At 48.0% G+C, this 25,924-nt stretch overlaps 2 protein-coding genes across 9 annotated transcripts; both read left to right on the top strand.

The window, feature by feature from the left end:
• Window positions 1–5: 5 nt before the first annotated feature.
• Window positions 6–2,682, top strand: LOC119218321 (nucleoredoxin-like protein 1). Its single transcript, XM_062564584.1, has 4 exons — window positions 6–156; window positions 396–642; window positions 911–1,000; window positions 1,114–2,682. The coding sequence occupies exons 2-4, from the start codon at window positions 407–409 to the stop codon at window positions 1,448–1,450; spliced, it is 663 nt and encodes a 220-aa protein (XP_062420568.1). The 5' UTR covers window positions 6–156; window positions 396–406; the 3' UTR covers window positions 1,451–2,682.
• A 149-nt stretch (window positions 2,683–2,831) lies between these two features.
• LOC119217398 (adhesion G protein-coupled receptor L1-like) lies at window positions 2,832–25,661 on the top strand. Of its 8 annotated transcripts, none has more exons than XM_037470962.2 (27): window positions 2,832–2,970; window positions 3,137–3,743; window positions 10,179–10,298; window positions 12,178–12,391; window positions 12,867–12,976; window positions 13,688–13,702; window positions 14,864–15,071; window positions 15,536–15,800; window positions 15,889–16,228; window positions 16,315–16,608; window positions 17,023–17,126; window positions 17,272–17,457; window positions 17,564–17,602; window positions 17,677–17,857; window positions 17,946–18,068; window positions 18,232–18,449; window positions 18,545–18,718; window positions 19,284–19,496; window positions 19,586–19,806; window positions 19,950–20,016; window positions 20,137–20,225; window positions 21,289–21,457; window positions 21,551–21,700; window positions 21,798–21,894; window positions 21,993–22,103; window positions 22,380–22,403; window positions 22,707–25,661. In XM_037470962.2, the coding sequence occupies exons 3-27, from the start codon at window positions 10,229–10,231 to the stop codon at window positions 24,683–24,685; spliced, it is 5,661 nt and encodes a 1,886-aa protein (XP_037326859.2). In that variant the 5' UTR covers window positions 2,832–2,970; window positions 3,137–3,743; window positions 10,179–10,228; the 3' UTR covers window positions 24,686–25,661. The 8 variants fall into 8 exon arrangements, with proteins under 8 accessions (XP_037326859.2, XP_037326860.2, XP_037326858.2 ...); XM_037470963.2 differs by having other exon boundaries at window positions 12,175–12,391; window positions 22,383–22,403; XM_037470961.2 differs by having other exon boundaries at window positions 12,175–12,391.
• Window positions 25,662–25,924: the final 263 nt, after the last annotated feature.

Raw genomic sequence — 25,924 nt, 5'->3', positions numbered from 1 at the left:
AGGGAGTAAACATCTACAGACGTCAAGGTGAGGGAGACACAGTGGATGAGGGGACGTGATAAAAACTGATTCAAGTGCAGCTGAGTTTGAAAAGAAATGGTAAACCGATATTTTGAAAGCTGTCTCTGTCTCGAGGGGAGATCATATTACTGAGAGGTAAGCAACTGCGAAGATTATCCGATTAAACTGCGAGCAGGATGGGCCATACCATTAATGGGAGGTTTTTAATTCTGAGTGCCAACAAGATACAACTTTGGAAACATGTTTGATTTGCTTGTTGGTCTCCCTGCTTTGTCATTACATTTATGTAAGAACCCTCATTTGACTTTGCTCTGATGGTTTCCCCGTTAAACCGGCGTGGACCAGTTGTTTGCTCACTCTGTGTGGTTCCTCAGCCTCCTTCATTATGGTGGACCTGTTCGTCGAGCACGTCCTAGTGAAGAACAACAGGGACCGGGACGAGCTGGACACGGAACGAGAGATCGTCCTGCGCCTGCAGAACCGCGTCCTCATGCTCTTCTTTGCATCTGCCGCATGCGAGAGCTGCCAGCAGTTTGCTCCCACGCTCGCCGACTTCTTCAAACGACTGACGGATGAATTTTACGTGGAGCGCGCTGCTCAGCTGGTTCTCCTGTACATCAGGTACAACACACACTCAAACTGTAGGAGATGTTACCTTCACATTGCTTTGCTCGAGTTACTATACATGTGTCATCCTGACCTATATACTATTCCCCTTTAAGGATTTATAAACATGTTTTTACTATTGTTGTTGCCTATTTTTGTGCAAAGCAAATGTCCACTCGAGGAAGGAATACACGTTCAAACAAACAGTTGAATGGCTTCCAGACTTTAAGTCTGCCTAAATCTCCCAGCAATGTAATCTCCCCCTTTTTCCTTCATCTGTCAGTTTGGACCAGTCAGAAGAACAGCAAGAAAGCTTCCTCAAAGAGCTGCCCAAGACGTGCCTGTTCCTGGCCTACGAGGACCCCTACAGGAGGTGTGTGGGTTTAGTCCGTTAGTTGAGTGCACACCCTGCTGGTGGAGGATTATCATCTAAATATACCTTGCTGTATAAAGCTCTTAGCTGTATGCCCATGTGTTTCTCCACAGGCAGCTGGAGGCCATGTTTAATGTGGAGGAGCTGCCCACGGTGGTGGTGCTGCGCCCCGACTGCTCCATCCTCACCCCCAACGCGGTGGAGGAGATTCTGTGCCTCGGCCCGCGCTGCTACCGCAACTGGCAGGAGGCAGCAGAGATGATCGACAGGAGCTTCATGATCAGCGAGGACTTCCAGGGGAAGTCCCTGTGCAGCTTGAGTGACCCTGTGAGGAGGCTGAAGTACAAGGTGGAAGATGAGAAGCAGAAAAAGTCCAAGAAAAACAGAAGAGGTGGGCTTGGAGGTGGGGGGGCAGATGCAGAGGTGGATGGAGGAGGGTCGCCGTGGTGATTGGGTTAAAGCATGGGGTTCCCCTCAAAGCTCCTTACAGTTCATTGTGACCTTTCAAACGGCCCTTTCTGTTGCTGCAGACATATTTCTGTTATAAGTGGTGTGATATGCCAACAACCAATAAAAAGTCATGTAAGTCTATGGAAATGGAGCACTAAATACTGCTAGCCCTGGCTTAGAGTTGGCTATTTTTAATGTCTACGAAAAGCGGCCAAGTACACAGTCAAGCCAAGGTCATGTCTGAGCCAAGAAACACCATAATGGCTTGTTTTATTACACCCAGGAGATTATTCCAACCATTTTCCCATTTTCAACGATGCAGCTCTGCAATGCAATGAACTTTTACACGATCAGATGTCCTGTCCAATCAAAACACGTCATATTCTGAAATCAATGAATTATTCAGCGCCATTAAAATAATTTTGTTGGTGACTGTTGTGCGTTGAGGGTTTATGAAATCTAGTTCCACTTTGCAGGCGACACCAGACGCAATCAGGGCTATTCAAAGGCAGTCAAGTGAAATTATAGAGAAACTGGCTTTTCTTCATAATCAGTGATTTCCTTTGACATGACTCATCCTCTTTTTACATCAAGAACTGTGTTTAGTCGTTGCACACTTCCTTGCACGTGTAGACTGCATAAACGAGGCTTTTAGTCAAGGGCAGCATGAACCAGGGGAAGGCGTGAGGATTTTCTAAAGCGATGAACACACGGATGAGAATAAACATAATCTGGCAGGGAAGACCTTTGCTCAAAATAAATAAGGAGGGCAGATGACCTAATCAGGGGTACAGATGAGTAATCGAGGGCAGATTAAGAACATAAAGGATGGTGGTCAGGATTTAAGAGCAGAAGCAAAAAAATCGAGGACTGACATGCGTGGGGAAAACATGCGTCTGAAAAGTGACAGATGATGAAAGCACAATGTCATCAGGTGTCATGGTGACAGGTTGATTGCTGGGTTGGACGTGCTCGAGGAAATGACGCGATGATCCGTTTAAAAGCACCCATAGAGTGATTGACCAACATGTCCTCCCTAAACAAAGCACAGCTCTCTCTTCAGTTCATTGGACCAAACCTGTGTCCTGGGTGTCTTCTGCATGTCCCAGGAGCCTCGAGTAGATGCTACACCTTTACCCCAGCAGGTCTGACCCGATGAGAAGACAAAGAGGCCCAAATACACGTGAGCCGCATGTTCATTGCGTGGTATTCCTCCATGCAGCAGCTCATTGTTGCTCACTCAGAACAAACCTTGGTGATACGGTCTCGCCGCCTCTCTCTCTCTCTCTCTCTCTCTCTCTCTCTCTCAGACCCTGCACACGTACACGCGCGCACACATTAACACACGCACGCACGCACGCACACAAACGTGCGCACACACAGGCACACGCTCACGTTGCGCGCTCTCGACAGCAGAACGCGCAACAAGCGGACCAGCGGATGGAGAGAGAGAGAAGAAGAAGACGAGCGAAGGACGGATGCAAGGCGATGCCAGGAGGAGAAAACCTCATCTCTCAAAGGTTTATCCAGCTGTTGTAGATTTGCAATTTTTTTTAATCTCGGCGGAATTTTCTAACACGATCTCTGCCTTCCTTTTTCTTTTTTTTGTTGTTGTTGAAAATCTGACACATATTCCCCCCAACATCCGTCCTGATGTGCTGCTGCGCCTCATCACGATTCTTCAAGGATATGCAAAGCGGCTGTCATCCCTTCGACGTTATTTCCCATTAAATGCAAGGATGTAATATGGGACGCATGTGATCAGCGATGACAGACGACGCCCGGGCTTGATGATCGCCAGAGATTGACGGAGCAGCTCGGCTCCGCGCGTTATTTTGCGCCTAACTATCCGTTTTTTTTCCTTCCTCGCGTGCGATCCACTCGTCCGTCGGAGCTCCAAAGGCCCACAGCCCGCACCGTCTCCGGCCATGAAACCCGTGGGAATTATGATACCAACGTGACGCACAGTCACACAGCGCAGCGGGGAAGACATCGAGCCTCGACAGGACGCAGGGAGGGTGCGCGGTCCAGCGGAGCGCAGCGCCGCACATCGCCCCGATCACAGGGGGAGGGACGCCCAGTTGTTTGTTGGACACCTTGCGCTAATGACTGCCGTATAGCCCAGCAAGTATCCCCCACTGAATATTAGATTTTTTATTTTTTTTCCCATGCATCGGCCAGCGCGGAGCGGGAGAAAGGGTGGAGAGTACGGTGGGTGCACGAGGGCGCGGGGAGACGGAATGCGGAAGACGCAGTAACGAGGAGGAGGAGGAGGGAAACCGGAGGATCGACGGTAAGATATGGATACAGGCGATGAGGATGCACCCCGCCCCTCTTCGCCCCCCACCCCCCCTCCCGCTCTCTCTCTCTCTCTCTCTCTCTCTTGCTCTCTCGCATTCATACGCGCACACACATGATCAATCCCTGGTGATTCACTGCTCCTTCCCTGCTGTCAAGGACCATTTGATCAGTGAGAGACAGGGATCTGATGCAGGGCCCAAACTGCTCCCTGCCGCTGGAGCTGGGTCAGTAGTATAGGAGTGTGATGCATGTTTGCTGTCAAATATTCATGGGCACGTGATTGGCCTCTTCTGGCCAGAGCAGAGCAAGTGGTCTAACGACTCGGGGTGTCCCGTGCATGGGTTCATCTAAAGTGGCACGAGTAGTTGTTCATTAAACACACACACACACGTTTATGGGTAACTGTTTGCTGATTCGCCTCCGATGGGAAAATGAGGAGGAAAAAGACAGGGAGAGGAGGAGAGCGCAGGCCGAGCGAGAGTCCATTATCAATATTTCAGCGAGGGGATGAGAGGACTGGGTCAGCGGAGGAGACCAGACCAGAGGAAGGGAGGAGGAACGAAGAGAGATGTAGAGAAAACTAATGAAGGAGGTGGAAGGTTGATGGAGGGACACTGGATGAAGGAGAAAGAGACGTCTCGGTGGACTCATGGAGGGACTCTGGATACGTTTGTAACCTTGAGGGGAACTGTTTTTGAAAAGGGGGATTGATTTGCATATGTAGACATATTAGTGTTGTGATAATGTGACTCACCTAGTGTGTGTGGGTGTGTGTGTGTGTGTGTGTGTGTGTACCTGCCTGCACCGTGCATGTTAGAATGGAATGAGAAAAATATTTTTTTAATGGGGTTCATTTACATGGACTTAGGAGGAAAAAAAGAACATTGATTTGCTTAAACCACTCAGATACGCAAACATGCACGCACACACACACACACACACACACACACACACACACACACACACACACACACACACACACACACACACACACACACACACACACACACACTTAACCCCTTTGGATAGATTTGATTTGTAAAACACATTTGTCTCTTTTATTTTCGGACCCCCTCCCTCAGGTTCCTATCTTGTCCCTTCGCACACAGTCACACACTCAGAGTCGGCTCCTGCTTGTGAATTATTGACATTGTGCATCGGCCGGGATTTCACATGACACTAAACGGCTGAATTGATATTCCATCTTCAATCAATACAAACAAATAATTGGTAGGTTAAGTGCCGATGAATGTTTTGTCAAGGCAAATAGGCAAAACTAATTCTTTGGAGCCTAATTAATGAAGGTGACGTCAATCAAAAATCTTGATTACATGCAACAGAAAAATAAAATGACATATGACATGGGGAGGCAACCTCTCATTTGAGATCCAGCAGTCAATAAACCTTTTGGCCGTCTTGCTTAAAAGATTATTGAAATGTGTAATTGCTCATCAAAAAATCTGCTAATTGATTTTCCATCGTTTGTCTAATTGCTGTAATTCTGCTGTCTAGAATTCGGTTTTCTTGTGATTTGTGTGTAAATGTCTCTAATCATTAATAATGTAAAAATCATTTGAGAAAGAGATTTCTGCAAATCCAAACTCTCCACACCTGTGATACTCCCTTAAATATATTTTCATGACATGTTTGGAGCCTTAATTGGCTCGTACAGATCACAGTGTACATGTGATCAAACAATCAGGTGGTTTTGATCTCCAGCCTCCATCTTGTAAACGTTACGGGATGCTCTCCGACGTGAGTCGCGTCCGTGTCGTCTCACGGAACGAACGCTCCTACGGCTAAAAAACCCCGAATGGACCGGCTCGAGCCTGTTTCTCCGTCCTGATAACAAAAGCTGCTGGATGCACTCGGCTCTGTCTCCTCTCCGTCAGCCGTTCCACACAAATCAGATCACAATCCTGTTCTTTGACCAGGACTTTGTCTTGTGTGACATGTCGAAGCGGCTCGTATCACAGTGAGAGGTTATGCCGACACACACGATCACGCTCAGTGCAGAAAGGGCAGGACGGAACGTACGGTACGACACACGAGGCTCGCTGTTGCTCCGAATGATAATGATAATGTCAGCATGTCTCAGAAACATGAACGTTTCTCATGTCATCCCTCCACTAAGATGACGCGGGCTCCTAAAATGCTGTAAAAGCAGGAATACTCTCTCTCTCACACACACACACACACACACACACACTGTGCTGCATTCTCCATCTCTCCATGACAACACACCCTCAGGCAGCATTAACCTGTACTACCACTCTGGATGTGCATCAGCAGCCCGTTATGAATAATTACCCAACGACCAGACATTTGGTGTCCGGTTCACATATTTGAATTGTTTTATTTCCCAGCATCTACAACATGACCTTTACTGCGGCGTTTCACTGCTGTTTCATTGTGAAGACTACAAGCAGCGTATTGGGGATTATTCACACAGTCTGCCATTTTAAAGCAATGAATCACCATTTGTGACCATACTAACGTGAAAGGAGGTCTTAGTGGCTGCGATTGTTCCTCCAGCACAGAGGCGACATGGATAAAATGTCATCACAGGATGTGCCATTTGAATTCCATAAACAACCAATATTGGTTAAATCTTAATGGATGAAAAAGAAGACGCCAGGAATATCTGATTCGGTTAATCTAATATTTCCACAAAGCGTTTTACCCGTTTTAGAATAACTTGAGTTTATGAGATGGGAAATAGGACTGAAGGGCCGTATTCTGGGCAAAGCAAAGCAACTAGTCAGTTAAAATACATTAAACAAGTGTGTTTGCGTGGTAGGTAAATTGCATTCTATTTCTTGCTTGCACCGGCTTGGCCATGTTTGCTCAAAGAAAAAGATAATTATTTGATTAAATAGGATTACGTTTGTTTGGTCAAATCTCAAATGTTGAAACATCGAATAGCGTTTGAATCGTTTGAAACCTACTACTGTTTTAATGTCACGAACGCACACAAATTGTTAACACAGGCTTTTCTTCCCCTCTGGCACACGGCATGCATCTCTTATGAGGTCACATAGGCAGGTTGGGCTTGTGGTCTGTGGTGATCTTCAGCTACACAGCCATAGATGACCAAAAAGCTCCTGAAAATCTCATATTGCCAGAAATTGCTTACAGTGCACTAATCCAGGGTCTGGCTTTTAAGTCAGAGAGCGAGTGCCGAGGGCAGACTTACGGGCTTAATAAACATGTGAGGAAACCTATCAATGTTTAATCAACCTTGCTGCAGTCTTTACGGAGACTCAATTTTTTAGGTGAAATTAAATAACTTCTCAAGCCAAAAACAATGTGGCTACACACACTTGAAATAGAACGAGAAGCCGCAGAAAGCCTTTGGCCGCCTTTTGAAATGTCATCACCTATCTTCATGTCTTCATGCGTTGGCGTTACAGCCATATGGTCTGTTGGGTATTTTAGCAGGTTACTACAGGTAAAATGATTGCGAACATCAACAAATAGTGGATGACTTTGAATAGAACATTTCAAACACCATCTGTATGTATATCTGCAGGCCATTTTACTCCCATTCCGACAAAAGGCAGCGCTCTCAGGGGCGTCGACATGCAGGACGGGTCCCATTGTTCTGAACTTGGCTCCCTGTCTGCAACAAGCCGATGATTGACAGAGGGCGACACCTCCTTTCCCAAGAGTTGTGCATCGACCAGACAAACACACGGGCTCTGAAGCCCCCGTGAGTGGCTTTGAGTACATTGAGCAGGCCTCAGCCCTCTGGGAGCCGTAGAGGTCAACAGTCTGAAAGAGGCTCGCCGGCCGCGCAGGGCGCCGTGGCGTGTTTTAATATCCTCTCGCAAAGCCTCAAATATTATCGACAGCGACAAGAAAATTGTCGACAACGTTGCTATTAAAAAAAAGGATTTCAGCCAATAAAGCATGGCGCCCTTGCTGAGCTGTCAGAAGTCTAATCTCTCAGTCTCTCCACCACCTCCTGATTGCTCTCCCTCTCCATCACTCAAACCCCCCCCCCCCCCCCCCCCACACACACACACAGAATGATTCTTCCATTAGGAACATCACATTACAAGTCTGTTCTGTCACTTGGGGCTTCATGGTGATCTGCCCTGAGGCGCTGACGGCTCTCTGACCAGCGGAGGGGGGGGGGGGGTTACTCCCCGTTTCTCTCTCTGTTCGCTGGTGATTTTATGGCCTCTAACGGTGTGATCTTGGGTCCCGGGGTGATTTCACATCAGTTTGAATGATTTCCAACAGGCTGGCTTTAATGGCTTTCAAGCAAGTATTTGCTCCACGCAGCAGTGAGTCAATTCATCTGTATTTCTTATATAATGTTTACATTGTGAAACCCATTAGTGGTGAGTGGCAGACTCCCATTTGATATCTTTCAAGTAGAAAATATTTCCATCATTAGTTATCTCTAGATTATTTAATGGATTAACCATTTTATATTCATTTTATTCTGCTGGAACCTGCTCATATGTGTGACGTATTCCTCACCAATGACTGAGGCCCTGTGAAGACCACTGTTAAATCCCTCTTGGTCTTATTTTAAATTGTAGCAGGACTCCAAAGATACTAAATATGTCAGAAATGAACCTGGACTGAATTTAATGTAAAATGTTGACCCAGACGTTTTCATACTCTCATTTGATTTAATGGGGAAGCCTTAAAATGGTGTTAAGATATTTTACTTCACGTAATAGAATGAGGTGCTTTACACCATGAAGCTTCTTAAAAGGACTGAAATGGAGCCCTGATTTTACCATCAAAATCTTTTTTTCCTGCTGCTACTGAGTCCCTGCTAACACTCCCAGATATATGCAGATGAATGCAGTCTCTCTAGAGTGAATGTGCGCATGGTTGGGTGTGTGTGTGCACTACTCACACTCTCACTCTGAGGAGGCTGCTCCTCCAAGTACAAGTAGGCCGGTCGCTGGCCCGGGGCTGGATTTTGGTTGCAGGCAGGGAGCATGGTGCCGCCAACAGGGGGACTGGGTGTGTGGTTTTGTCAAGGCCCATCAGTGTCCTTGCTCTACTTACTCTGCATCAACACTTAAGGGTGTGCGTGTGTGTGAGAGAGAGACACAGAGAGAGAGAGAGAGAGGGGGGGGGGGAGCAAAATAACATGCTGCCATAAGGGTTTTGCAAGAGATGAGTTGTGTGTGTGTGTGTGTGTGTGTGATGAAATAACATAAAGGTTGTCATTCTGGTAAGTCTTTTATGTACTGTGTCTAGTGTGTGTGTGTGTGTGTGTGTGTGTATATCACAGTGATCCTCAGGCCTTTAGTACAGTCAAGTTGGTTCAGTGGGCTTAAAGAAGGCAGAGGTCTCTCTTTCCTTTATTATGTGTGTGCATGATTGTGTGTGTGCGTCTGCCCTGTACAAGCACACGTCTCTGAATACATGTTGGACATTTGTTGAGGAGTGACCTAAATCTGTCTGCCATCATTACCTAACAAGAAGACGGAGAGAAAAGCAAGTCACAAACAAACGCACGCAAGCACAAATAAATGGATCTCTGTACACACAAGAGCTCTTAAATACACACACACACACACTCACACACACACACACACGCACACGCACGCACACACACACACGTAAACAGCAGACGTTGATGCAGGATAATATGCACACGCTGCAGCAGCAGATTGGAATGCTTAGCACTGGGGGTTAAAAAAAGGTAATGCCGTGCAAGATGCCATTCAGCCTGCATCCTCCCTTCCGTCCGGGGCCAAGGGGTCAGACTACACCAGGGAGTCACATTACTGTTGTTCTCTCGTGTCCTCCTGCGTCCCGTATGGTCCCTCGTAAAACTCCACATCACCCTCTGATCACCTGCGCCCTCAGTCAGCTGTTTACCTCGTGTACCCCTTTTTGTCTGGAGATCGTCTGCACGACATCATTTATTTAGGATTACTGAAAAGTAGCCTAAGCCGAGCCCAGCCCTCTGCCGGTGTGTGTGTGTGTGTGTGTGTGTGTGTGTGGGGATAGAAAGATTAAGAGTCTTTTATGGGTCAATGGGCACTGATGCACAAAGCTAATTACAGACTTAAAACAAGTACACACGTGTGTGCTTTTCACTCAGCAACACACAACTGCACACACCCACACATCTCCCTCTCTCTATGTCTCTATCGCTCAGATTTCACTCTGCTATCACCATGGTAACATCGGATTGAGGGACTCTTTTTGCTGCACCAAATGCACAATCGTTATCTACTCCTCTGTCCTGAGTGTTTATCTGTGTCCACTTTCAGTTCCACCTACCCCCCCCCCCCTATCCTCCTCTTTCTGAGTTTTTTAACATTTACTCTTTCAGTGTGTGTGTGAGTTATAGGTAATTTAACAACAAACAAACTCACACACAGACACACACACTTGAGAAGAAGGGCTCTGCTTCAGCCTCATTCTCACACTTGTCCCTCCCCAGGCTCTCCTAACGCAGCTGGTTGTGTGACGCCCAAACTCTTCCTGCCCAGCATGGCTGTGTCACTGTGGTTCCTCGCGGTGTGTGTGTTCGCCCTGGCTCATGTCACGCCTTCAAGCCAAGGTAAGCGTAACGCCGCTGAGGTAGTAGCACGTCGAGGTGTTGCTCGTGGGACACCCGTTTGGCAAAGGCGTTGTGAAAAGTAGACCCCGCTCACAAAGAGAGGCAAAGTGATTTTATGGCCTGCAAGTACAAAAGCTTGTTGAAACATCTGAAGTGTGCGGCCTCAGAAGTCGCCTCCTCTGTAAAGCGATCAGTCGTTCAGCACCACGGACAGTTACGCCTCCTCGTTTAACTGGGCGTTTAAATCACCTTTTCATGTGTGTGCATGATACTCAATGATGTGAACCACCGGATTAAGGACATGGTAATGTGATTTTCTACAGAAAACCCTGCTTCACACGGATTCATGTGGCAGTCGGGTGATTTTAAACACAGAGGCATGTGACAAAGTCAGATCCCCTCTTCAGGGGGAAATTAAATAAAACAAAACAATCTTCAATCGTCATTTTGTGTTTACTAAGCATCTGATTGCCAGCAGTATGAGTTTTACAAACCTCGCCTTCAACCCCCCCTCTTAAAGAAAAAAAATTAATTGCAACTAGGCGAAGCATAAATCAAGTACAAGAACTGGCATGTCATTGGCTCTTTGGAGGCCTGGAAGAGTAGTTAAAGGGAATATGGTATCTGTATAGAAGTACTCAGTCTGTCAAATCAACTTTCTCTGCCTTTGGGTCTTTGCAAAGTCAAAATAAGTAACTGAGATTATGTTAACAGGGTTATCTCAACTCAGGCTTTAGACCACACATTTTTAACAGACCAATGTTAACAGACTAACAGACTAAAAGTCAAAATATCAAAGCAACTGTTGCTTTAATTGTGCTTCAAAAATGTATAGGGTTAGGGTTATATATTACTAACCAATACAATACATTGATTGAAATAATAATAATAAAGCATTATGGCACTGAACATATAGCAGGAAACAACAAGAAGCCAACAGGAGCATCCATGTTAATTAAAGCGCTTGTGTTAGCTAATAACTAGGGCCGGGACTTTAGCGCATAAATTACGATTAATTAATTACATTGTGAATTAAGATTAAATAATTACACAAAAAATAACACATTTTTTACGCATTTTTACACTTATTTTTTGCACCGCGGAACGTTTCTCACTGGATGAGTTTCGGGGGGACCGATTATACTGGAGCACCGACTAGCGTCCATGACTTCAGACAACAACAAACCACAGTGAACATGAACGAAGAAGCTGACGAGACCGTGTCGGGTGGCCCCGTGAATGGGAAATCTTCTTATAATAAACACACGGATGGAAGCGTCGATAAGAGCGTGGTTGTGTGCAAGCTGTGCAACAAGGAATTCACATCGAGCCTCAAGTATCACCTCAACGCAACACAATTAGCAGCTAGCGTGGACGTACAAGGACCCACACCCAACCCACACTGCACCAGATGACTGGTTTAAGGACCAGGGTAACTAAGTCCACGTCTGAAAAAATAACCCATGTTCTGAATGTACTTGAAAGTATTGGTCTACTTAAAAAAAACCTAGTTTACAGAAGGTCTACTTACCTATAGGCTAGCTGAATTTCTGAAAGTACTATATTTCTAAATATGCTATTTCTACACTTGTCTGCTGGAATTGGTTGAACAAAAATAAAATGTTCAAGCTGTTAATTTAGGGCGCTGTAAATCATGGTATATAAACTATATTCCTTGGAAGAGGATGAGACGATGGGATAAATTGGTTTAGAAAATATCACGTTGCTTTCCCTTTACTGAATTCTGCATTCATTGCAGTCTGAAGTCAAAGTAAATGCAAATTGTCATTTTTGAATTGTAATATTTGAACTGTAATTATAATAATAACAATCCTTCCCCCACCCTCCCGTGTTCTCCTCCTGCGCCCCTCTGGAGCAGCCATGTCCCGGGCCGCCATGCCGTTCGGGCTGCTGCGCAGGGAGCTGGCGTGTGAGGGGTATCCCATAGAGCTGCGCTGCCCAGGAAGCGATGTGGTGATGGTGGAGACCGCCAACTACGGACGCACCGACGACAAGATCTGTGACGCAGACCCGTTCCAAATGGAGAACACGCAGTGTTACCTCCCTGACGCCCTCAAGATCATGGCCCAGAGGTGTGTATGTGCAGGGTTACACATCTTGCCGGTTGGGGTTTGTGTAACAGTTTAAATCATCCACCAGGGGAGCGAATCGTAACGTCGGTCCTGTGACGTCTGAGTATGTGCAAACATTTTGGAAGCAGTTAAAGCAATCAATGACAACATCGACTGTCCCTCACATACCGTATATGTGCACTGCAAGACAACACACCTGTGGATTCATGTCGGATGAAATGTAAGACAAAGCCAATACTTGTGTTGCCAGCGAGGGCATTTACCCCTCCAGCTGAGTCTGAGTGCCTCACTGCACCATTAGCTGTGACCTCAGCCCCGTTTTCCTGGAAGAACTGATCAATATTCAGTGAGAGGGGGAGTAGACAAAAGGAGTGTCCTTTGCTTCCCCTTTCCTGTCTGTTGATCACTCTCCATCCCTGCATTGTTTGCTCTTTCTATCCCTCGTTCACTTATCCATCCATCCGCTGTCCTCCAGGTGTAACAACAGGACTCAGTGTGTGGTGGTCGCTGGGGTCGACGTCTTCCCTGACCCGTGTCCTGGCACATACAAGTACCTGGAGATCCAGTACGAGTGCGTCCCTTACAGTAAGTATGAATAAAAACAAACACACACACACAAACATTATGACACGCAAATGTGTGCATGTGCACGCTAAACATATTTAGCCAATATTTATCCAGCTATATTATAGGCTTATGTTCTTTTTGTTTTGCACATATGAACTCTGATGCCGGCTGTATCCCGGAGGGTTTGATGGATAGAAGTTTTTTTTTTTTTTCTCAGGGAGTATGCGTGGGTTTGTTTGTGTGAAATACAAAATGAAAGAAAGGAGAAGTACAGACAGGGGAAAATGTAGGACATTTGGATACTGTATGTCTTCTGTGTGTGTGTGTGTGTGTGTGTGTGTGCGTGTATGCACTTGCGAGTGCATGCGTGTGTGTTTTTCTTTTTCAGATTCACACCACGGGAGTTGCTCTCTTTTCTCCACAGGAGCCTGATTGAGGGAAGGAGAGATCGGGGGAGGTGGAGGGAGGGGAAAGGGGGAGGATGGGGCAGGGAAGGAGGGGGTGGGGGGGGGTGGGGTGCACTGGGTCTCTTTTCTGCTTCTTCTTTCTTTTAACGTAAACGATAAAGTTTGTGGTGGGATTGAGTTCCAAAGTCTTTGTGCAATTCTTTCTTTCTTGCGCTTACTTTCTCTCTCTCTTGCTTGGCTTCTTTCTTTTCTTTACTTACTTTCTTTCACCCTCTGACTTCTCTTTCTTTCTCTCCCTCTTTTTTTTCCTATGCTTGAGTAGAAGTGGACCAAAAAGGTAAAGACAAAACATTGTAGCATCTTGATCTCTTACCCCTACCCCCACTCTTTTCTCTCCTCCTCTTCCTCTCTTGCCATCTCTCTCTTCCTCCTACCCTAGGACGTTGTTTCGTAGTCATGCTGGATGTTGCCCCCTTTTTACATTTTCTACTTGGTTATTTTGTCACCTTCATTTTATCCATCTCTTGTGGTTGGAATCAGTCCTTTTATCCAATCTTATCCAGGTTCTGCTCATAGTCCCTCTTCCTTTTCTCTCTCTCTCTCTCCAGTTTCTCTCCCTCTTCTTCCTCTCTTGCTCCTGGTCGATCTCAATGTCTCTTATTTCTCTCCCTCAGTCTCTCTGTGCACACACAAACACAAACATAACCGCTCACACAAACATGAACATAATCTTCTCACCTTTCCTATCTTTCTCACTATTTCCTTTTCCCACAACTTTCTTTCTTGCACTCATTCCTTCCTTCTTGTCTGATCATCCTCCTGCTTATTTTCCTTTTTCTTCCCTTATAGGAAGAGCCCCTTATTTATCTTCATAGGAAAAATAAGACCAAATGTGTGTGATTATCCTTCTGGATGTGTGCTTACCAAGCACTGCTTCCGTGTGTGAGTGTGTGTGTGTGCATGTCTATTTGCATGCCAGCGTGAGACTGTACAATATACTTATGTGTTCATACAGTTATTGACATGTGGGTGGACCAATCGTTGTGCTCTGCGTAAACTAACCTGCCCTCTCATTCACTTCAAGGCAAAATTTAGCTCCGCCTTCTACGTCCCTGATTCTACCTCACACCCCTTTTCACTCTTTTTGCACTAACCCACACTTATGTACACACACATGCACACAAACATGAAGCACATAAATACACTCGCACACCTTTCATTGCAGTGTCCCTGTTGTATTACTCACCACAAACTTCTGTTGCTTGCCTCTAGATCAGCACAAGTGTTTTTAATCCCTCTCTCTTTTTCTCTCTTTTTTCTTCATCTTGCTGCATCAAATGCATTTAATTCGATCCATTTTTCATGTATCGACCCATTTTCTCCCCATCTCCACTATCTTTCCACACTTTTTTCCTGCTCACTTTCTTCCTCGCTCATCTTCTGTCACTCTTCTTTCTCACATCCTGCTTTCCTCCCCTCCTCACTTCCCGGCTCCCAGTTTTCGTGTGTCCCGGCTCGTTGCTCAGCATCCAGCCGGCCTCCTCGCTCCTGGAGGCGGAGCATCAGTCGGGGGCGTGGTGTAAGGACCCGCTTCAGGCTGGTGACAGGCTGTACGTCATGCCGTGGACGCCATACAGGACTGAGGTTCTGTACGAGTACGCCTCCTGGGACGACTACCGCCAAAACAGGGTCACCACCACCTATAAGTGAGTAACGTCTCTGTGTAAACTGTGTTTTGCTGAAGACGTGACCATGGGCTCTGGACACTTGATGATGGCATTTTAAACATCTTTGGAGAAAACAATTGTGAAATTTTTCCAAAGAAAATCTAAATGGTTTATTTTTTACAGTTCAATCAGTTAAAAGTAGGAATAAAGCCACATTGACTTTCTAAAAGTCACTAAAACTATAAAATGTTAAACGCCAGGTGATAGTATCTATGGCAACATCAATAAGCAACAAGTAGACACATTAACCAAAAGATATAACCCTATATTTTTTTAATTATATTATACAATTTAATGATATGTGTAAAACCTCTCTGTTCGGTCTGCCGTTCCCACTCTGTCCTCAAATTGCTTTGCACACACAATAATGTGCTTGTAGGGCGTTTAAAGTACAATTAAGAGCATCTGTGTACATTTCATCTTCTCACCACCCACCGTTGTAGGTTGCCCAGCCGCGTGGACGGGACGGGCTTCGTGGTGTATGACGGCGCCGTCTTTTACAACAAGGAGCGGACGCGCAATCTGGTCAAATATGACCTGCGGACGCGCATCAAGAGCGGGGAGGCAGTGGTGGTCAATGCCAACTACCACGACACCTCCCCTTACCGCTGGGGAGGGAAGTCAGACATTGATCTGGCAGTAGACGAGAACGGCCTATGGGTGATCTACTCTACTGAAGCCAATAATGGACGCATCGTGGTCAGCCAGGTACCCTCGAAGGAACGGGAACAGATCGATGACAGAATGAAGCATTTTATTGCTGAATTTGATCACTTTTTCCCCCCCCTGTTTGCAGGTGAACCCGTACACCCTGCGCTTTGAAGGAACGTGGGCGACCGGCTTCGACAAGCGCGGGGCGAGCAACGCCTTCATGGCCTGCGGGGTGCTGTACGCCGTGCGCTCCGTCTTCCAGGATGACGAGGGGCAGGCAGAGGGCCGCGTTGGCAGCGACATGGTGATCTACGCCTACGACACCAGCCGCGGACAGGAGCTGCCCGTTCAAATACCGTTCCCCAACCCTTACCAGTACATCTCCTCCATCGACTACAACCCCAGAGACAACCAGCTGTATGTGTGGAACAACTACTACGTGCTGAGATACCCGCTGCAGTTCACACCGCCACCGCCCACTAAAGGTCGGTGAAAGTGCCCTCGTTGTAGCAGTTGACATTCCGGTGTGTGTGTCGAGACCAGAGAGACAGCGGCGCTCTCGTCCCTCCAGGTCCTCTCTCGTCCCTGATGACCACCGTCCGCTCCTACACGGCCACTGTCTCGTTGACCCCCGTGCGGCCGTCGGCCTCTCACCCCATCGGCGTCATCAACCGAGGGCCCTTTGACCAGCGGCCGATCACAGCCATGGTCCCTCTGACCCCACGCCCTCCTCTGCGCGTCCCCTTGGCTCCGGGGGCCGCCGGTCAGGTGGGCGGGTGTGAGGGCCGGGTGGCACGAGGGGTGCAGTGGCCGCCCACGCTCAAGGGCGAGAACGTGGAGAGGCCCTGCCCAAAAGGGTCACTAGGTGGGTGTGGCGTCCTGCCCGTGGCTCTTTGTGTGTATGTTGGGTAGTTACACGTGTGTATCTGGTTGTCTTCCTCAGCCTGTGCCCCCCCCCCCTGAACCAATTATGTAGATAATCCATAGAAGTCTAATTCTGTGCATAATGAAATATATATGCCTTAATTTAGCTTTTAACTCATCATTTTTGTACATTTATTGGTTCAGTTTTCAAAGTTAGCGACTCAGAGCTGAAGGGAGTCAAAGAATCAACTGCTAAGTAAATGATAAACTAACAATCATGTGAGAAAACTATTATTTAGCTGCACAATCTATATCTAGTAAGAAAAACTGCTGCGCATAAGGTTGAGATACATGGAAACCACCTGAGGTTCTGTTAAACCAAAACCACGGATTGTCCTGCTTTCTGTTTCTGCAGGTATCGCTTCCTATCAGTGTATCCAGTCTCCGGTGGGCTGGAGCTCCAGAGGGCCTGACCTTTCCAACTGCACCTCTCCCTGGGTCAGCCAAATTGCACAGAAGGTTAGTCACACAGTCACACAGTCACACACACACACACACACACACACACACACACGCTGTGCAAATCCCCCAAAGCCAGCCAACAAGCAGCTCTCCCTTAAATGTCAAAATATTTGACATTACAAACACCCCCGCCTCACTCCAGATTAAGAGCGGAGAGAATGCGGCCAACATCGCTGGGGAGTTGGTCAACTTGACCCGGGGACGGATCTACGCCGGTGATGTCAGCATGTCCGTCAAGCTGATTGAGCAGCTATTGGACATCCTGGACTCCCAGCTGCAGGCCTTGAGACCAGCCAATAAAGAGTCAGCAGCGCGCAATTACAACAAGGTAAATGGTTGTCGGTGCAGAGGTGTACTCGACCTTTCCTGCAAATGAGAGCTAGAAATGTCAGCAATGATGATTCTAACGGTAGATTTGATGTTCTTCCTTTCAGCTGCAGAAGAGGGAACGCACATGCAGAGCTTATGTTCAGGTAAGACAGACAGACAGACAGGCAGACAGACAGACAGAAGAATCAAACCCTCAGTGTCTCTCTCTCTCTGTCAGGCGGTTGTTCAGACGGTGGATAACCTGTTGGGTCCTGAGGCTCTGGTGTCCTGGGCTGACATGAGCAGTGTTGACCAGTCCCGCTCAGCTTCGCTCTTACTCGACGCGGTGGAGAAAGGAGCATTTCTATTGGCAAACAATCTGTACGAAGGCCGCTTCAGTGACAGGGCACCAAATGTCGGTACGTGGTCCATCTCTTTTATTGTTTCTGCTCGACGCGTTTGGGAAATGACCAGTTTGACTAAGCTGTTGCGTGTGTCTTTTTACAGACCTGGAGGTGTACGTACTGAACACAGAGGCGGACATACAGGACCTGACGTTCCCTCACTCCTACGACAGCGACAGCATCTTGCAGATATCAGCACTGGCTCTGCAACAGTACAGCAACAATGGTCTGTGACACTAATCAGCCTTTTATCCAGCTGGGTGTAATAGAGTATTTAGGGTGGTTGGTAAAACATAGACTGTGGAGGCGATACTAGCTTTTGTCCACAGAATCCAAATAAAAAGTAGAAGGCTCAAACTTTCTCTCCAACGTCCCCCTTTCCTCTGCAGGCCAAGTGAAGCTGGTCCTCTCCCTCTATAAGAACCTGGGCTCCTTCCTGACTACCCAGAACTCCACCCTGCGGCTGGGATTGGGTCTGGGCCAGGGAGCGGAGGCCAGGCGTCGGAGCCTGGTGGTCAACTCCCATGTCATCTCCGCCTCGGTGCACCGAGGGTCCAACAGAGTGTACCTCTCCGAGCCAGTGATCTTCACTCTCAGGCACCTGCTGGTCAGTCTGCAGATCTGTTTACTCCCATATGTTGAAAATAATAGTAAATAGACATAAGCAGTTAAATGTGTTTTTGTGTCCCTTTGACTCCACAGCTGGAGAACCACTCGGGGCCCAACTGCTCTTTCTGGAACGGAACCGGTGTTTCTGGGAATGGCCGGTGGTCCACACAGGGCTGCCGTCTGTTACACACTAACAACACACACACTACCTGTGCCTGCAACCACCTTTCCAGCTACGCCGTCCTCATGACATATCAACAACCCGCTGTAAGTAACATGCCGCAGTGTTTAAGTATGTGCGTTTCCTCTCGATTTGCATGTGGCCGTATGTGCAGCACTTTGTGCAGACATGTGTGAGTGGACCGTTGTGCACAATATCACTGCCACTACTGGCCGGGCGCCAAACCATAACTCCACAAGCTCCGCTCTCGACTCCACCTTCATGCACCCTTTTGCTGAAGCACAGTTGGACGTCACCCACACCCTGCTGTCCAAATGTTTATAAGTCAAGCACAGAGGGGGGGGGGGGGGGGGAGTTATTGTGTGTTTGTGAGACAGAGTGATGAATGCTGCAGGCAATTTTGTTCTGCCATGAAATTGAATTAAGTGTTTCTTCGCAAGATGTCCTCTTTGTTGGGTGTGATTTTATTCATTTGTATAGGTGTTATGCAACACAACTGGGACACACAACCACAGGCGGACGAGGACTCAACACCACAAAATACATTGATATTCACTCACAATCATCTGCATCTGCACCTGTTCTTGGACTCATACATGTAACATGTATGATGAGATAAAACACCTGACTAAATCTGCTTCTTTCCTTCAGTTTGGGGTGGGTGTGGAAGAGCTTCTCGTCTACGTGGTGTCCTGGGTTGGCATCTCTGTAGCGCTGGTGTGTTTGGCCACCTGCCTTACCACCCTGTGCTGCCAGGGGGCGCCCTGGCACACGGACCACAGCACCATCCACTGCAACCTGTGGGCCAACCTGCTCATCACTGAACTGCTGTTCCTCGTTGGTGCCAACAAGACACAGTATACAGTGAGTGCTCATTCATTACCAATGGACTTTAAAGCATTTATGGTTAACATTTGACACGAGTGTTCCTTCTCCTCCACCTGAATCGGCAGGTTGTGTGCTCCATCATTGCCGGCCTGTTGCACTTCTCGCTGCTCTCGGTATTTTGCTGGTTGTGCCTGGAGGGGGTGGAACTGTACTTGCTGCAGCGGGAGGTGTTTGAGGGTCGTAACTCCAGGAGGAAGTATTTCTACCTGTGTGGCTACTCTATTCCTGGGCTGGTGGTGGCCGTCTCTGCAGCCATTGACTTCAGAGGCTATGGCTCAAAAACTGCGTACGTTGACTGATGTGTGTCCTGTGTGTGTGTTTGTTTCTGTGTGCGTATTTTACATCTTTACGTTGCACTAGCTACCAGGCAACTTAGCTATTTAATAGATAATTATTAACTATGATATGTGTGTGTGTGTGTGTGTGTAGATGTTGGCTTCGAACAGACAATTACTTTATCTGGAGTTTCCTTGGACCGGTTGGTGTCATCATTACGGTGAGTACGGATAATTCATGCTGTCATTCAGACACAAACATTTTGGTGTATTTTTAAACATCAGTGTTTATTAGCATTATGTTGAGACATTATTAATGCATTTTCTTTTTTTGGTCTCAGTTGAACTTAATTGTCCTAGTGATGACTTTGCATAAGATGCACAGCACTGCCGCTTTGAAGCCAGACTCCAGTCGCCATGACAACCTGAGGTGAGTACAGCGTCTCCTGTCCTTTGTGTTCCAGTCACTGTGAATAATTATTATTATTATTATAAATGGTAAAGTAGCATTGACAGTTTTCTTTTCTGTTGCATGTTTATTAGTATTATTATAATATGTATTAGACTAAAGGTAAAATACAAAATATTGGTTTAGAAATGTGCATTTCTTGAGGCGGAATATAATCCATATTCATCCATCCAAGGGAGTCAATGTAAATTTACATACTTTTGTTAAACAGAATCATTCTGAAAAGCTGAAAGTTAAGACATGATCAGGAGATCAGAAAAGATCAGAAAAATAACTGCACCACAGTCGTTGTGTCGGCAGTAAGGGAAAGTATAGAATTCAATTTAAATATACGTGCGTAAAACGTATGGGAACAATAAATAATCAGTGAGTGTTTTTTTATAGCATTGAGAGCAGGCGGCCAGAACAGCCGAAATGTTTAAGAAGTGCTAGATGTTTGCCAGTGGAAGGCCTCTTTAGTAAGCCTCACCCCAGTGAAGAAACACCTCAACCCTGTCTCAGCATCCTCTGCACCGATCATCACAAAGTCATTTAAGGCTCGGAGAAATCTGCAGCGGTCTGACCATTTTTCTCTGGGAAAAAGAGGGGTTCTTAAAATGGAAACGGTGTAGTAAGCCCTGCCATGCACTACTTTATGATTGTGAAAAGATATGAGGCAAGTAATAGGCAATGCAGAAAAATCTTGATCCATATTTTATCAGCTTTGCCTATTTCGACAGTTTGAACGTAGATCCGAGCAGTGATTGACTGCTGCCTCAGACACTTCTCGGCCCTGATTGATTGTTTTTCTTCGGGTGAGTTGCGAACGCCATTAGGAGCACTAAGAGGAGGGACCTGACAGATTATCTGCATCATGTATCACCGCCGGGATAAAGTGACAATTTGAGCAAATATGACACAAAGTCATTTTTATTAAAGCTGTAGCTTTAAAGCTCGGGGACTGGAATAAAAATCCAATTACTAACAGATTTAGGTGAGTGAACTCTTGTTGTTGTCAGAAATGAAAATGAAATGTGGTTTCCAGGGCGTGGGCGGTGGGCTCCCTGACGCTGCTCTTCCTGCAGAGCGTCACCTGGTCCTCGGGCCTGATGTTCCTGTGCGCTCCGTCTCTCATCCTGGCGTACCTCTTCTCCTCCCTGAACACGGCCCAGGGCCTCCTCATCACCATACTGCACTGCACCCTTGCCAGGAAGGTCCGTCTCCTCGCTCGCGGATCTTTATGTGACCGCATGACCCCACCCGTAACCCCCGCCCCTTTGTGCCACATTTTGACACGTTGCTCGCAGGGCCAGAAGGACTACGGCCGATGCCTGCGCCTCTCGCAGTGCTGCGCGACCTCCTCTTTCAGCTCGCCGGACTCGGTGAAGGGCGCTGCCCTGCGCTCCAACAGCCGCTACACCAGCAGCCAGAGCCGCAGAGCCACCGCCAACAGACAGGTGCGCTACCGTGCACTGCACCTTGCAGTCTCTCTCTCTCTCTCTCTCAGTGTGTCTCTGCGTCGGTTTGACCTCGATTGAAACGTTTCTACTCCAGAGTCGTATCAGGAGGATGTGGAATGACACCGTCCGCAGACAGACTGAATCGTCTTTCATCGCCGCAGACGTCAACAACACACCAACTCTTAACCGAGGTGGAGACTCCTAACTCTTGTTGAAATACCAGCGTTGGCACCTCCTTTGTTTTTCAGTTTTAACAATGTCCCCCTCCCCCTTTTCTTTTATTCCTCAGCTGCTTTGGGGAATCATTTCCTGACAAACCCGGTGTTGCAGACTCATGCCGGAGCCTCCCCGTATGACACAATGCTGGCCCAAGGGTACAACCAACCCTTCGCCTCCACAGGTACATTTCACAAGACTAATACATGTTTTCTATTGGGATTATTTACTCTCCCTCTCTGTGTTGGTTTATTTTTCTGTCCTGCTACTTACTTTCAAAACACTTATGCCATATTGAAAATTGCCCGTTCAAGGCCACTCTCAAGATGAATTTTTGTTATTGAAAGGTTTTTGCTTTATGCCTGTGTGGTGTTTTTTGTTTTTTTACCTCCAAATGTTTGTCCTTTAAACGTTTTTTTGACCCTTTCCCTCTCTGTTTCTCCGTCTTGACGTGGACCAGTAGGAACCTTCAGAACCAAGCACAGTATGAGCTCCCCTTTATTGTGCTCACTCAAATCATTCAGCGCCACTTCCCTGTTCAATCCATAGACGACCTGTGCAACATTTGCACCATAACGACATAACATACATCTCTCACATGTGGGTGTAGAACTAAACATTTCATCAAAGAAAATTTCCAATGCCAAAATCTTCTTGGGAAGCCACACCCTCAAAGGGCACATGAACCGTGCACTCTCTCCTCCATCCATACCTCCATTTACATGAATCTCTCAATGTGAAGGGTTTCCCTGTTTGCTAACTTTCATCTGGATGTTTCTTCCAACAGAAGGTGGAGTGTCCCAGAGCCAGGAGTCCTGTGGCTTGGACAGCGTGTGTCTCAACGGAGGCTACACGCCCAACACCTTCACCCTGCACGGTCTGGGAACCACACCCGGATCCCGAGCCGGAGTGGTGGGCAGCACGGACCTTCTGCGGGAGGGAGGAGTCGGTATAGGAGGAGACGACATCTCCCCGGCCCTCCTCACCCCACACGGGGCCACCGATCTGGGCGGCGGTGGCGGAATGCGTCGTAACCTGTCTGACGCAGCCGCGCTGGAAAAGATGATCATCTCCGAGCTGGTGCAGAGCAACCTGAGGCCCTCGGTCGCCATGCCCGTCCCTCCCGAGCGCTACGGGAGCCTGGCCCGGCCGCAGCATCACGACCGGGCCGCCCTCACGCACACGGCCACGTTGACTCGACACGCGCAGCAGCCCCAAGAGGGCTGGGCGTCCACCATGCAGCCCAACGCACGCCACAACGCACAGGAGGCCTGGGCGCACACGCGCCACCACACCACAGACGCCGAGGCGCATCCCGCCGCGCGCGGGCAAGACCACGCCGCGGCGCCGCGCCTGCAGGACGGCTGGTCGCACTCTCGGGTCCCCGGGGACTCCGAGCCCCGCGAGCCGCTGAAAGACGGGGACAGGTCGCTGCAAGGCACGCTGAGTCGCCGCGGGCTGCAGGACAGGCAGCAGGCGCGGCCCCCGGACGTCCAGGCGCGGCCCTACTCCACCCTCAGCCGCACGCCCGCCACCTTATCGCGGCACCGCGGCGCAGGCGACCCGGGCGCGGCGGCCGAGAGAGAACGAGAGAGGGACAGGGAGCGCTACCGGGACAGGCCCCTCCCGCCTCCTCCTCCTCCGCCCCCACAAGAGTCTGAGTCCCTTTACAAGGCGTTGGAAGAGCCCCTGCTGATGAAACAGAGGGAGCCAGGTGTAGAAGCGTGGAGATGTGGCCAAGACAGAGAGAAGGACGAGACGTTTCTCCTGAAAAGAGAAGAAATGATGGACGAATGGAGGGCAGGAAACGAGAGAGGGAGGGATGAGTCGTTTACCTCTCAAACAAGAGAGGAAGAGATGGACGAATGGAGAGCTGGAATGGAGAGAGGGAGGGAGGAATCTCATCTGCTGGAGAAGAGAAGTGGAAGGATGGAAGTGTGGCGGGGGGAGACAAACCAGGACGGCACTTTTATAACACAGAAGAACGACTTTGGGATTGATGGATGGAGAGGCGGGATGGACAGAGAAAATGACCAATCCTTGTTTTTAAAGGACAGAGATGGATGGAGAGCAGGGATCGAACGGGAGAGCGAGAAGCAGAAGGACAGAGCGCTGGATGTGTGGAGAGGAGGAATCGATATAGACAGGGACGAATCTTTCCTGTTCGAGAGCAAAGATGGCGGCCTTGACGGGAGGAAAAGAGGCAAAGATAGAGGGTCTCTTCGGTATCACGGCGAACGAGAAGATTCTGACAGCTTCGCTCTACCTTTGACCCCCGACCTTGACCTCGACACTGACTCCTCACCTGTCTACGCTCAAGATTTAAACCCCTCCCCACTCTACCCGGGAGAGCGACGCTCGCCTCCGCTCGGCATCTTCCCCCGAGGCTCTCCGCCAACGAACATCTTCGCCCCCCGAGAAACCAACTCGCCGCCAAACAACCTCTACTCGCGCCACTCCCCCCAGGTGTACAGCCGAAGCAGCTCCCCTCCCCGCTTCTACACACGCAACTCCCCCCCGACCCTCTCGTACCCGGACAGCAGCCCCGAAGGTCCAGAAGAGCTCAGCAGCCCCATTGGCCAGCCTCAGCGGCCGGCCCTGGAACTGCCCTACAGCTTGGGGCGGCCCCCGCTGGGCCCGCGGCCCAATCACCTGCAGACCTTCTACCAGCCTCCGCCGATGGCGTCCAACGGAGAGGCAGCGTACGCGGCAGAGCCCACATCGGAGGGGGAGGACGGACAGATGCAGCGGGTGACGAGCCTGTGACTAGGGCGGTGGTGATCGGGGCAGAGAAACCGGGGACGAGGCCAGAGAGGCGGCGGATGGAAAGGATGACGCCAACAAAGAGGATCCTGACGACGGATGACGACGGCAACGATGACGACAGCGATGGCTCCTCCCTGCTTCTATCTCCCGATCACCACGAGACTTCCCCCTTTTCATGTTTTGTTACTTTTCTATGACTGTGATCCATTTATAACTCTTCCCTCCGCCACCTCCTCCCTTTAGCTTCTCTTTCCCAAAAACCCCTTCTGTGTCTTCCCGCCTCATTGGTGCTTATGGGCCCATCGTCTTGAGTTTCCATTGGTTTGTCGGCTGAGTGTTTCCCTTCTCTGTAGCAAGCAAACAGTGTGTCAAAGAAGCACTTGTGTGTGTTGCCAAAAAATCCTTTCAAAGAACATGTGCATGACTTTATAGTGGCTTTTAATAGGCTACATACCGTAGGAGGAAAGTGCTGAAGAGTATGTGTGTGTGTGAATAGCTTGATGAGCATGTGTGTGTGTGTAAGGACGGGTGAGTGCGTGTATATACATCATTCTTGTATAATTAATGTATCACAGTGAAGCATTTTATTGATATCAACTGGGGGGGCCTCTTACCAATTCCATTTCACATCAAGTCCACCCCACCGACCCTCCCTGTTGGTGATGGGAGTCGTTGCCATGGAGACTGTCATAGCGTCAGAACTATTGACTCCTGAGCCAGAGATCATATGAAACCTCAGAACTTTTCTGCACCCCCCTGAGATCCTTGTAAATATCGACCTCAAGTGTTCTGATTGTCTTGTATTGCTATTGAAGTTCAAGTAAACATGTGAAATAAATGTTACAGTCTTTCTCTTTGTGAGGATGTACAGAGAGAAACGGGTGTAGGACAAATGTAAATGTGCCGTGGGGCGAAATACTGTTGACGGGTATAATGAAAAGAAAGTTTAACAGATTAAAAAAAAATGCCTTTACAAGCTGTGTGTTAATGTAACTAAGTATATTCGCGTTCTTCCGTGGTATATTCTACTTTGCCCTATATGACAGCTACTAATTACTTGTAGATAAAGCTTCTATTTATTAAACATATGATGAGTTTAATATGAAGTATTCTTACAAACGTACAACCCGTCAGTATAGTCTTAAATTATCTGCCACATCCGGCTACAATTGAAATGTTTCTTATGCATCAGTGCTAATATTCCCATAAAATCCTCCATAATAATGGAACTCCAACAGG

Source organism: Pungitius pungitius, chromosome 9 (assembly GCF_949316345.1).
Source record: "Pungitius pungitius chromosome 9, fPunPun2.1, whole genome shotgun sequence".
Lineage (NCBI taxonomy): Eukaryota > Metazoa > Chordata > Actinopteri > Perciformes > Gasterosteidae > Pungitius > Pungitius pungitius.
This window is presented reverse-complemented; position numbering and strand designations above follow the sequence as displayed.

Coding starts and splice junctions, on each gene's coding strand:
- LOC119217398 (XM_037470961.2), top strand. CDS start 10,229: ATGGCTGTGTCACTGTGGTTCCTCGCGGTGTGTGTGTTCGCCCTGGCT. Junction 20,226..21,288: donor AGTCGCCATGACAACCTGAG/GTGAGTACAGCG, acceptor TGTGGTTTCCAG/GGCGTGGGCGGTGGGCTCCC. Junction 22,404..22,706: donor AACCTTCAGAACCAAGCACA/GTATGAGCTCCC, acceptor TTCTTCCAACAG/AAGGTGGAGTGTCCCAGAGC.
- LOC119218321 (XM_062564584.1), top strand. CDS start 407: ATGGTGGACCTGTTCGTCGAGCACGTCCTAGTGAAGAACAACAGGGAC. Junction 643..910: donor CTGGTTCTCCTGTACATCAG/GTACAACACACA, acceptor TTCATCTGTCAG/TTTGGACCAGTCAGAAGAAC. Junction 1,001..1,113: donor TACGAGGACCCCTACAGGAG/GTGTGTGGGTTT, acceptor GTTTCTCCACAG/GCAGCTGGAGGCCATGTTTA.